This window comes from Melanotaenia boesemani, chromosome 17, assembly GCF_017639745.1.
Source record: "Melanotaenia boesemani isolate fMelBoe1 chromosome 17, fMelBoe1.pri, whole genome shotgun sequence".
Lineage (NCBI taxonomy): Eukaryota > Metazoa > Chordata > Actinopteri > Atheriniformes > Melanotaeniidae > Melanotaenia > Melanotaenia boesemani.
Genome location: NC_055698.1, coordinates 22,127,499 through 22,140,956, shown reverse-complemented (window position 1 = coordinate 22,140,956; position 13,458 = coordinate 22,127,499). Strand labels below are relative to the sequence as shown.

General features: G+C 39.0%; 1 protein-coding gene across 1 annotated transcript; it reads left to right on the top strand.

Annotated features, from left to right (window-relative positions):
- The first annotated feature begins 8 nt into the window (after positions 1-8).
- prrt1 (proline-rich transmembrane protein 1) lies at positions 9-13,254 on the top strand. Its single transcript, XM_042011880.1, has 4 exons — positions 9-403; positions 3,423-3,766; positions 5,707-5,898; positions 9,625-13,254. The coding sequence occupies exons 1-4, from the start codon at positions 385-387 to the stop codon at positions 9,799-9,801; spliced, it is 732 nt and encodes a 243-aa protein (XP_041867814.1). The 5' UTR covers positions 9-384; the 3' UTR covers positions 9,802-13,254.
- The last annotated feature ends 204 nt before the right edge of the window (positions 13,255-13,458 follow it).

The following is a 13,458-nucleotide window of genomic DNA, read 5'->3' as shown; positions in this document are numbered from 1 at the left end:
CCGAGCTGTCGCTTTAAGACAGCGATAGCTTTGTGTCTCATTAATTCAATGTACAGCGACGTGTTAGTGGAGAAACCTTATTAGACTACCAGCCACACAGACCGAGAGAAGAGCTGAGGAGAGGAGGAGGGATACCCAACATCATCCTGCGCGCTCCGACTGAGCTGAAACCAAAAACAAACAAAAAAAAAAACGCCCAAAGTTAGTAAGCGTTATAAAACCTGGGTGTATTTAAGACGAGGACATCTTGAAGATGGGTTGTAAACGTTTGGAATAATAATAAAATAGAATCATCGACAAGGAGGAGGGCTTTTTTTTTTTTTTTTACCACCACCTGGAGTAAAAACATCCGATAAACGGAGGCGGACAGAAGATCGAGAAGGCATGTCGTCTGAAAAACACGGTGAGGCGTTTTAATTGTGTCGTTGATGCCTTTATTTGTTTAATTCGCGGAATTGTTCTGCTTGTCAGTTTGCTTCCCTCCGAGCTTCTTCCTTGTCAACCTCTCCATCCTTGATTGCGCCGCTGTGTGGGTGCAGCTTGATGGGGTGAAAATCACCGCAGGGCCGCATATGTGTCCATGGACAGTTAGACCTGACAATGTCAGACTTTTTCCTCATTTTGTTACTATTTTACAACATATTTATTCCATTTCCATCCATAAAGCTGATATTTCCTTATAAAGAACTGGGAGTTCTGAGTTAAATTTCAGGGACTCAGTTTTCTCCATATATGTGTCTCATTATCCTCATTACGCACCAGCTTACGTACATCTCTCATGACTATTTGATGTGGGTGTCCTTTATGCGAGCCTTTGTGTTTATTCATATATATATATATATATATATATATATATATATATATATATGTATATAATTGTCATCTTTCTATATTAACGTTACTGGTGGGGCTCAAACTTGATGTGAGCTGCACCTTTGCAATAAATAAAGAGGGATAAGATCAAGCTGATGCTGTCACAGGAGCAATGGAGAGCTTACAGTAGAGCAGGCTGCAGTTTGTACTGCAAACGTGACTGCTGTCTAATCAGATCTGTGGGGCCCCAGTCAAACAATAGATCTACAACAGCATCCACTGGTATTTAAAAAATCAGCAGCAGCCCTTTATGATGGTGGAACCACCAAGAGATGGTTTGAATGAGTTACTGTAAAGCATATCTACAAAAAAAATATCCATAAATGTTTATAACATATAAGTTACAGCAGATAAAAAAGCTTCTAATCCTGCTCTTTATTGTATCTTTGCTTTGTGTAAAGAAAGCTCTTCACAGCCTTGGCTTGGCAAGCACGCAGTGATAAGCATTAACCTCTTTGATTACACCTGAGGATTTCCTGCTGCTTTAAAAATGTGTGCAGGTGCTGCTTCATAAAGCTGAAAGACTTGTGTGTTCAGTAACTATACGGGTTTATGGTTCGTCCATTAAAATCTGCCATTTCAGTCACGATCAGCTTAAGTTTTTAAAATGAATTCCACTGATTCCTTAGTGTTACAACTAAAGATATATAACAAATAAAATAATAATTAAATTAAACCTGAATTAGAAATTGGAGGAGAAACATGAACCGAGTTTAACTTGTGCAACACGGAATCTAAACAAAACTTCAATGAGATTATTATCTAAATTATACTGCTTCCTTTTATAACCCTATTTTCTAATCTGTATGGCAGTGATAAACAAAAAGCCCAGTTTAATTAAATAATACTTAAAATTTTGGAAGAAGACTATATTGCTATAATCTCATGAAAGAGAAAGTTCATCCTATTTAAATCCTAAGATTTGCATATGTTTTGTTGTTTTGTCAATTTGAGCATTCAGGTGTGGGGAAAACAATGCAAAGGAGGAACAGCATCAGCAATAATCGCTGAAGGACATTTCTAAACAGTTTGGAGTCTGTTATTCCACAGTTAGAAAGATTTTTCAGATGAGGAAAACATTCAAAACAGAGTGGATGTCCCTCAATTCTTCCAAATGTTAGATCATACAATTCTCAGAGAAACTGAAGAAAAGGAAAGAGCTAAATGTCAGACTCTACAACTAGTCCTTTAAAGCTCATGACACTGCAGTTAGAAGATGATTGAACATGTACAAACATCATTAGCATGTTAGAAATGCTTAAGTTTGTGTCTGAACAAACTACAGAATTTCTGGACCAATTTTCTTTGGACAGGTTGGACCAAAATGAAGATGTTTTGTCATAATACACACCACCATTACTGGTGAAAACCAAACACGGTATATCAGTACAAAAAACTCGCATTAACTGTCAAACACAGCAGCAGAAGGCTGATGATTTGGGCCTGTTTTGCAGCCATTCAGTTGATCATCAACTCCTCTGGATACCACAGTTGTAGCTTGTTTTCTGCATCTTGCAGAATGAGGGAGTGAACCAAAAGCATTAGTCCCTTCATTTTATTCAGCATATCCTTGTGTAGCTTTCTGTGGCACTTTAAGAGGCCCAAACCTTTTACAAGGTTATATTTTATGAGTTATTTCCTTGAAATGCTTATCCAAAAGTCTTGTTTTTATGTCAGAATTACTCTAGAACTCCACCACTATTATCATAGATTTTGGATTCCCAGAAAACTCTTAAAATGAGTACAAATGTCACAGTTTCTCTTTCTTTCTCTTAAGATTGCTAAGCTTCTCACTACATCATGACCTTTGTAAGGCGTCCTTCCTTCTTCAACTTGCTCCCTTCTCCTCTATCTGTTTCCGGTCCACTTCCTGCTTGTGACAAGGTTGGCAACCGTTACATAAAGCCGGTCCCCGAGCCCAAGTCGTCATCACTCAGCTGCTCAGCTCTTCTTCTGTCCCATCACATTTCATTCCCATTTCTCCTCCAACATCCGTCTCAGTTTTTCCTCTCTCCCTTCCTCATGTGCCTGTCACAGCATATTACTTCAGTCCTGTCCCTGCTGAGAAGACACAACACCCTATCAGTCATTTTCAGTGTTTGATGAACACAAAGGAAGCAGAGGTGTAAGCATAAAAAGCAGATGGATGATCAAGATGAGGTTCTCCATGGTTGAAATGCCACATTTCCAACTGATAATACATCCAGTTGTCAAGGGAGAACAGAATGAAAAAGGCCTTTCTTCTTTGTTCGGAGTGAAAATGTCAATCACTGTCATCATTAGCACACAGTCTGAGCAGGCTGGAAAATATCAGGCTTTGTGGGAGCTTTTTGAAGTCTATCTGTGGTCCAGGTAATTGTTTACCCTCCTCAGAAGTGAGATAAGACACATTACATTCAACATGAAGGGAAATGTGAGGCAGTGCTCGAATTAGATATCATGCCCTCGCACTTACATCTTTTCCTTTTATTACCTGCTCTCTGCTTTTTCTTTATTTTTTATTACCCTCCTACCTGCTTTTTCGGATATCCTTCTTCCTCCTCTCTCAGGACTTGATGACTCCGGCCGTCAGACAATGCAGCCGCCTCCGTATCTACCGGGCCCACAAGACCCCAATGTGCCCCAGCACCCCAACATGCCAGCTGCACCCGGCACCCAACCCAACTACCCTCCTCCACCTCCTCCCCCAGGCTCTGAGGGATACCTCCAAGAAACTCAATTCCACTGCAACCCGATGGGGACACCTGGGGCTCCTCAGGGCTACACGATCCAGACCCAGACCCAGACCCCTGGAGGTACCATGCCACACCCTCCTGTGGGATACATCCACCCCGGGTACCCCCTACAACTGCAGCCCTGCACGGCTTACGTACCTATCTACCCCATGGCATCGGTGAGTCAGAGACAAGACTGCTTTGAATGATTTCACAGGAATGACATCAGGTTGCTGCAGAATGGAAATCTCTGGCAAAATTTCCTTCCTACCCATGTTGTCTTACACTTTTGATCAGATCTTGGTTTTTTTTATGTATGTTTGCTAAATGTAGGGAAAATAACTACAATGTGATCTTGATTAATCATGTTTAGGTTGTTTTCTTTTTTTTTTTTTTTTTTTACAAAAAACACCCTATCAAATAATGTATTCATCCTTAATTTCCATGCTCTATGACACCCATTGGTTCATTCATTAGATAGTCATTAAAATCTATACAAATGTTTATGTTTGTAGAGGAAATTTATTCAGGAATTATAACAAAAAAAAAATGGTAAAAGTCTGTTTCCATTTCTAAACATTTAATAATGTTTAAGCTATCTGGGCTACCTTGGTGGTCTTTAAATTGTTTTCACATTTTAAACCATATAGCAAAAATGGGATGTGTTCATGGTTTGAACCACTCACAGTTTATAGAAATGTGTAGCCTGTAATCATTACAGGCTCCAGTTTTCACCATTAATTATTTCAGTTTGTTATTTTCTTTTTATGAACTTAGCACAAAGTGTAAGATTATCAGTGTTTGGTTGATCATTTCTTTGTTGTAACAGTGTTTCTTGGCAAGATTTGAAAGGCTGTTCAATTCCATTTTAAATTGTGCCTCATTTGTAAGGAAAATGCATTTGTGGGATGAGCAGCAGAGTTGAGTATGTGGGTTGCACCCTTAAAAAAGACCAAATCTTCTCTGCCAGAGCTATACTGGTTGCTGCACTGATAGGGTAGAAGGTTTTGGTGAAGGCAGTGTGATGGTGTGGGGCAGCATCTCCCTCACTGGAAAAGCTAGGCTGGTCATCAGTGGGGGCAAACTCAATGCAGAGAGATATGTAGATGAGATTCTGCAACCATACCTCTACAGTCCAGGACTTAATCCTCCAAGATGACAACGCAAGCCCCCACAGAGCAGGATTTATCAGAGACTACCTTAATTTTACAAATATGGTACCATTTAAAAGGGAAATAAACTTTCTACATTATAAGATTTACTACCCAGAAGCATTGTTACAACAAATAAATAACTGACCAAACACAAATTACTGTACTTTTTGTGCTAAGTTTATAAATATACATCTCAATGTGCTTACAAATAATTAAATAAAACTACATCCAAAATTAATAATCAAAGTGACAAAATTAGACACAAGATGTAAATGGGACACTGTTAAGTTAAATCTCCACTTCAGCAAGCCTATCTTGGAACCAAGCTACAATCTCATGAAATAATTGTAGGTTTTTCGACATTTTGGTTAGCCTGCTGGAAAATTTTAACATCTTATGATAGCATTAAACATGCATAGCTCATGGATAGAGACTCTGAACTCTGATTGTACTTAAATCAATATTGATTAAAAAAGAAAATAAAAAATCTCAACACATTTAAAGAAGATTAAAGCAGCAAGGTAGCCTGATGCCTCCGCCAGTCTCTCAGCTAATGATAATTGTCGTCAGAGGATGTGAATATTAAGTAGAAAAGGAAGGTATGTTGCAGCTCTGCAGGTAGTTTTTAATCATTCAAATCTGAGAAAAAGCTAAAGCTTGGCTTTAAAGGCTTATCTTCAGGGGCTCTGCGGTGTGATTAAGTTTCCTCTGATGTCTTCCCTGACTTAGACAACTGCCGGAATATAAAACTTTATCTAAACCAATCGGACAGACTGCTGTCAAAAATGAAAACAAAGTCTTTTCCCACTTCTGTCCATTCTCCAACTCCTGTAATCCCAGTAGGCTCGGCTCCCTAGCTCTTTATCTTCACACAAGCCACCATGTCCTTGTGTCAGAGATAAAAGTGCATTGAAAATTTCAGTTTTAAAATCATATCTGTCTCTGTCTCCTCTCTCTCCCCTAAGGGTCAGCACTACATGCCAGCTAGAGGAGCTCACCCGGTGATCCCATCGGGCCAAATTCACCCCATGCAAATGCCACCCAGCATCACTCTGATGGACCGACGACCACCGCACGATTATCTTCCGATCGCGGTGCTCACCACAGTCTGCTGCTTCTGGCCAACGGGCATCATTGCAATCATCAAAGCAGTGCAGGTGAATATGCTTCTCAATGACGTTTTGATCTGTGGGTTTTGCATCATCATAATTTCACCTTTTTTAAGAACTTTGCTTGAATTGCCACCTTTTAAGTCATTTATTGTTGCTCCTTCTTTCCTGAAAATTCCGCAGCATGCAAAACAGTGAGACCCTGTATATTCTACTTATATAACTCACATTAAAATCTTTGGGAAAACATGAAAAGATTAACCTAATCTGATTAAATCTCAGTACTTTCTCACTTCTATGGCTTCTCTGAAATGCAGTAATTTCTACAGAGGAGTTAAAATAGGGTTTGGTTAAGAACTGATTGACTGTGATTTTAGACAGCCATCACTCATTCATCTATCCATTCATTCTCTGTCACTAATCTGGGGTTAGGTTGCGGGGGCAGCAGACTAAGCAGAGAGACCCAGATTTCCCTTTCCTTGGTCAATTCTTCAGGTTTCCCCGTGAATCCCAAGGCATCCCCAGGCCAGCTGAGAAACATAAGCCTCGTATGCACCAACAGGTGCGGGTCGGATCATGATGGTTAGGGTGCAGATATGGTTTGTCAACTGTAATCTCGTTGCGTTTCCACAGCCAGCCGTAACCTTACCTGAGAGGCGGAGTATCAGCTGGATAGCCATAGATGCCTCAGCCATGTAATGGCATGACTCCATTGCAGCGCAGCACCTTGTGTTGGGGGTGGGAATGGGTCGAGACTCATTTTTGTCACTTCACTTCTGACCTGGCATAAAAACAAAGCAGGAATGGCTCCGTGTTCAGGGCAACATATTTTCTTTTTGCTGATTGAATCTCAGTTTAAAATGGCATTACAAAGTACCGCCAAGAAGAAAAATCACAAACTGTTGGATGCACCCGTTGGTAGAAATGGGGCTACAGTCTCTCCAGCATGTTCTGGGTCTTCCCCAGGGCCTCCTCCCATGGGACATGCCCAGACAACCTCCCCAAAGAGATATCCAGGAGGCATCCTAACCAGATGCCTGGGCCACCTCATCTGGCTCCTCTCGATGTGGAGCATCATCGGTTCTACTCATAGTCCCTCCTGGATGACTGAGCTTCTCGCCCTATTTCTAAGGGAGAGCCCAGCCACCCTCTAGAGGAAACTGACTCACGAACCACAATGCTCCTCCTGAGTTTGAGGTTTGAATATCTAAGGAACCTTCTTTTTCAGAACCCCCAAACAGACCTTTTTTCAGGGAGGCTAATTGTGAACCCCTCTAGTTGGAGCACACTCTCTGGTCCTACTTCTTAAAAATGACAAACACCTGTCCAGTCATCATTAAAAACAGAAGTCAAACATGAATTTCTGAAGGAACCTGAACACATTCAGTCATAATTATTTTTAAAATGTGGCCGTTTTGAAAGAAATAAAGACTGATGGGAGGTGTCAAAATCCAAAAAAAAGTTTTCAGTTTTGCAAAAAGAAGTATTTATGGTTGATTGATGTGATTTTTGTCTTTCCTAATGAGTTGACACACATTATTGGAGAAGAAAAAGTTTCAGACAAAGCAACCATTAATTCATGATTATGTGATTGCACAGTTGTCTCCACCCAGAGAGAAGGAACATGATTAGTACTGCTTACCGTATGAATAATCAATTAGTTCTTGCTAAATTAACAGGATCTCAATCACAAAACCATGTCCCTTTCGACACAGTGCTATGTAACAATAAAGAATTATTGCAAGATTACAGTTATTACAATTATTGCAAACTAAATTCCAGATATTTCTTTATTCATCTGGTTGTATTTGTTTTTTGGTTCTTTGAGAACCAAATGCTTCACATTAGCTACCACTTCAGCTGTTGCTCCTTGTTCCAGTCTTATGTAAGGCAGAATATACCAGGGAGTAAAAGCACCAGTCCTCAAGGGCCACTGGACTCCAGGTTTTAGATGTTTTTCTGCAAATTCATATTAAGGGATAATTAACAGGCCTGTGCAAAGCTTAACGAGATGTTGAATAATTATTTTATTTTAATCAAGTGTGTTACAGCAGAGAAACATCTAAAATCAGCAGGACAGTGGCCTTCAAGGACCAGAGTTGATGATTCTTGGTCTATATGGTTTAGGGTTGGGCGATTGAACGAATGTATCGACCATCGACGATAGGCTGAGCCATTCGACGATCGTTTATATAAGAGCGATATTAAGAGAGATATATATATGTATGTATGTACATGAGCCAACACGTTTAGTTAGCTACAACGCAGGCGCACGCTGTGGCTCGTGCAGCAGGTGTCGGGAGTTTTTTTTTTTTTTTCCATCATCCAGCCTCTCTCCATACCTGGTGCTGCCTTCTTTCAGAAGTCTCGTGCACACGCGCACACACTAAAGGACCGTGCATAACCTCCCACCCCGCCTGTGACCTGCCTCCACCAATTTAGGCTACTCAAACTTAACAGAAAGAAAAAATGACAGAAGTAGGCTACTCGGAAATTAATTACGTTTATTTAATCAATAACCACAATGGTGGGAATCAAAGACCAACTTCTTTATTTTCACCTATAACTGTAGCCTATTTATGGGGTCTTTACAGTGATTCAATTTTTCAAACTCGGCCAAGTGAATGAAACAATAGATTAACCTAAAACAATAGAAAATAAAATTAACTCCTTGGGCTGGGAGCATGTGCGCTTCCATTAAAACAATAAATAACCACAGTGGTGCAAAAAAGATTCTGGCTTCTTTTTTCGTTTAACCTAGTAGCCAACTGCATTTACAAGATTTCTGTCTTAAACTCAGTCCAATGAATTTTTGTCTTCTAAATTGCTTCAACAGGTGTTCAGCGCGCAAAAAAGTTCTGACGTCACGTCCGCGAATATATCGCCTATCGCCATTTGCTGGACTGGCGATAGGCGATTGAAAAAAATTTACATATCGCCCAACCCTAATATGGTTACACACAGACAGTTTGCAAGCCAGTTTCTTTACTCCAGACTAGTTTATGGAAGTGTGCCAGGAGCTCATTTTCTTTTTAACAACATTTTAACTGCATCTCCACAGTTAGTGAAGTTTGGACACATCTACTAAGTCAAAGTGAAGAGGTAGTTATGTCCAAACTTTTGACTATTCCTGTGATGGAAACTGAGGTAAAATGCAGTAATAACAAGCATTTTAAAAGTTGTTTAGGATCAGTGAAATGCTTTTAAATAATGAAAAATCAGACAACTGGTCATCAGCAGAATAAAGCTGTAGAATGATTTAGATCAGACTACAAGGGAAAATTACTGTTGTTTTTGTTGCACTTTCATCTATTTGTCTGGATGTGAAGACACAGTACTCTCTAAGCTTCATGTTCAGTTTAAGCTGACCACAATGTTAGACATGTCAAGGCTCAGTCTGGTGGCCCTTACACCCCACAATGCTTGTTGTTTATGTATGTGATGGCAAACCGTGCTGACCAGCATGCACTCAACAGACCACATTACGTAACAGCACCATTGTCAGTGCAACGGGACAGCATGGATTTTGTCCTCTGGGCCTGCTCAGCTGGCTGTGAGTTAAGCTGAGCTGACAAGGCGTGGATGCACTGGTCTGAGCTGTATTTGTTGTTGTAGTGCATCAGTGTTGTGTGCAGTGGCCTCTTTCTGCACACGCAGCCTGTGCTGCAGTGAAATCGATCCATACATGGTGTTGCAGACCCCATGCTGCTCCCACTCATGCGTTTTCTTGTTATGCAACATGTGTTTTCAATTCTCTTCTCTTCCATCACTCAGGTGCGCACAGCAATAGCTAGAGGGGACATGGTGACGGCAGAAATAGCCTCCCGCGAAGCACGAAACTTCTCCTTCATCAGCTTGGCTGTTGGCATCGCCTCCATTGTGCTGTGCACCATCCTCACAGTGGTAGTCATCATAGCTTCGCAGCATCATGACGACGACTGGGAGCCGTAACTCCTCCTGATCTCCTGATGGGAAATCACAGAGTACATATTAGCTAGCTAACTTCTCTCAATCATTCGCAAGAGGAAATAGGAAAATGCACTGTTTCTGCTTGTTGGCCCTCTGTGTAAAGCTACAAACACAGCTCTGACCTAACCTGCTGTCATCAAACACTCACCAATAACCAAAATACAGCTAATCACAGTTGATGCTCAAATGCAAAATACCAAGGATTTCTATGTTGGGGTCAGAAATGCTGTTAGCACAGCAACCACTTCATATTTACACTCAGATATGAGCTGCAAGAGGGGAACAAAGCTCTTTCCATTAAGAATTTATTTAACTCTTATTCATTCATGAATTGCAGCCTTCCCTGAAGAAGTAAGATGAAAGGATAGGTCACTGTGTGTTTCACTTTTAAAATTTGTAATGACAAAATCTAGTAAATGGATCCCCCATGAGGCACCGCAATCAAAAAGGTTTATTTAGCATTGTTGAATGCACTTTTTGGTCTTACAAGTACAAAATACCTGTGTTATTTTTTTTTTTAAAGATAATATGCTCCATGTTGAAAAAGTGTTGATTTAGAGTGTTATCTTTGCTGTGTATGAGGCTGCTTTGTGTTACATGGACTGATCGATATACATTAATACACACACCAAATGGAGACTGGACTGCCAAGTGAGTGTTTGATGTTACCAAACTGAGTAATTATTTCAGGCTGGTGGTTTTGTGTGTTACATGCACATTTTAACTGGATGAGATGAGAAATATTTTCTTAATCCTTCTTTTGTTCATTTGTTTATAATTTGCTATTTATTCATTTATTTATTCTTCCTTGTGTTGACTATGTCAGCTGTAATTTATGGTGATTTGTTGCAGCTGACACAAATTGGCTTAAAATCTTATGATGATGATGGTATTGCACTTTGTAGAAAATATTAAATGAAGTAACTGCTTACATTTAAAGATCTTGATAGTGCATGATGAAAATAAATATAGGCTAATGGGCTTTCAGTGCAAAAGTAGCTTTTTTTCCCAGCTGTTGGTGGGAACATTTCCCAAAATGTGTGCTGCAGTATTTTTCAAGATATCAAACAAGCTCGTGTCAAAACAGAACAAAGAAACTACTTAGATGATAAGTATTTAATATTAGGTCTACAAATATTTATTATCAGGTCTACATTTTGCAAGTATTTTAGAAATGTTTTTGCCTTTTTTGTGTTGCACATTTCTATTTATTCTCTCAAACACTGTTAATACAACATTAGATGTATGAGGCAACATAACCCTGCATGTCATCCTCTTTCTGTTTCCATTTGTCTTGAATATTAGGGGTAGATGTGTGTTACTTATTTCTATAATGTAGCTCTGAACAGCGGCTGAGCCGCTGCCTCTAAGAGACAATGTGGGTGTAAAGTTACGATATGAACAATAACATAAGGTTTCAGGGGTTATGACATGAATGTTTCCAGAAGGAGAGAGAAAATATTAATGCCTATACTGTATTGTAGCACTTTCCACTCTATGAAAACATTATCCCCCTAGATGATCCCTTAACTCTCTCAATTTGTCTTTCTCCTGTCCATATTGGTTATTGGACCTATTAACATATCTCTTCTGCTCCCTCTTTGTTTCTCTTGGTCCCTTTGATGAAGATATTTTTAAAAGATTATACAGAGATATTTAATTTTTGAAAGCTAAGTTTTGTTGACAGAGAACACTAAAGACAATATAAACAAAGTATATGCCATAGTTTATGAACAATATTATTATTATACATATGTATTATATTCAGTACCTTGAAACACATCTGGGCCTACATTTATCAATCAGAAAACCAGTGTTAATTTTCTTTTTGATTGAGTTAACTATTATTTCTTCTGCAAAATCATCTGTGAATTTCTTTTAAAAATACATTTTCTTTATATGAATTATTTGAGATCTCTCAAAGTGTTTACCTGTAGAGCAGTTAAATGTGTTTATAAAGAAAACAAGAACTACCAATAGCAGATTTAACATTGTACTGTATATTGCTACAAGCAAAAGCCTACAACTACTATGTGTCTGAAAAACTCACTACTTATGTTACTGTGCTGCTATAATCCAAGATCAACTAACTTAAAATCAAATACTTCTGATAATTTTTTAGATTTATTTTTTCATTAATAGTTTGACATTTTTGAGAAATCTTTATCCAACATTTTTCTGCTTGTATTGCAGCCTTGAAATAGGCCTAGAGAATATAATTATACGGGAAAGCTTGTGCACAAAACGCTTGGCATGTTGGAAATGTTTAAAATGATTAGCTCTGCTGTCTGGGCTAACTTGCTCTAATCCTTATGTCTAAGTATAGCAGAGCGTTCCCATGAAGTTAAATAACAGGTACCAAAATGTGGGAAATGCAAATAAAAAAACTGCATACCATTTAAATGACAATTGACATAAATATTAATTCATATGGCATTAAAATGTCGGCAAAGACATAACACCTTTAAAAGTTCACTCGTGTTTCATGTGGAAATAAAATTTAGAAGGCCTGCCAAACCGTACAGCTTTACCTTCATCCAGAGTTTTTGGTCTAACATCAGCATATGTTAATGTGACTTAATGTAGTCAGGAAAAAAATCAAAAAACCTGAATGCACTCTAGTCTGGAGATGCTAGCTTGGCTAAACTTAGCATAATGGAAAGACTTGCAACAGTGGGACTAGCTTGATTCTGTCAAACAAGAGGGGGTCTGCTCCTTTAGATTAGTCTTACACTTTGTACTTTGTACAAATTCAAAGATGAGAGGTGCGATGTTAATTTAAAAGCTTTTGAAAAACTAGTAGGTGTGTTTTTTATTGCATTTGGATTGAACCAGGCTTGCTATTCTTGCTAAGCTAATAGATGCTTGCTGCAACGACTCATCTGACAGTTGTACTGCGTTCATTTAACTCTCAGCAGAAAAATCAAAGTGTACCAAAAATAAAAAAGTCAAAATAATAAATTGCTTAAGTTAAGTTAGAAGTTGATCCTTACACTTGATTTTCCCTTTTTCCTGTCTGATAAATGAAGGCCCTGTCATACAGACAAAAAGATGTTCAGTGTTAAAGTGTAAATAAAGCACAGTGCTGTTTAGTATTTATTATTGAGAAGGTTCTGGCAGTGAGTGTCTGTCCACTGAAAAAAGACATCTGAAATGTGGCACTAGGCTGCACCCTGTTTGCTTTATGACAGCTGTTTGCGCAATGGCTGGGAGGTGATTCTTAATTTCTTTTAATTATTTTTAGTTTGTTTTTCAGCTTGTAAATGCAATGGGTTGCCTGTTGAAAGAGCCAAAAACTACCTGTGTACATGTGGGGTTTATTATTCTCATTATGTTCTTGGCTGTGTTGCGTATGCATTGGTTGTTTATGACTTCAGTTGTTTGAGTAATAAATAAATTAGTAATAAATAATAATTCTGGGTTGTGAACAGCACACTCGTGAAGGTGCAGTTTCCTTTCCTTGTCTGTTTTTCACCTTTCCATCCTCTCAGTCTCTGTGGCATCTTCTCTCTCCCTCATCACTAAGATGCTATTTATAGTTGCCCCGATTTCCTCCCTCTCCTCTTTTTCTCTCTCTCTGTCAGGACATGATTCACAGAATCTCACAATCTTGTGTTTAATCACTGGAGGTCTTGTGGG

Coding starts and splice junctions, on each gene's coding strand:
- prrt1 (XM_042011880.1), top strand. Junction 3,767..5,706: donor CTATCTACCCCATGGCATCG/GTGAGTCAGAGA, acceptor CTCTCCCCTAAG/GGTCAGCACTACATGCCAGC. Junction 5,899..9,624: donor CAATCATCAAAGCAGTGCAG/GTGAATATGCTT, acceptor TCCATCACTCAG/GTGCGCACAGCAATAGCTAG.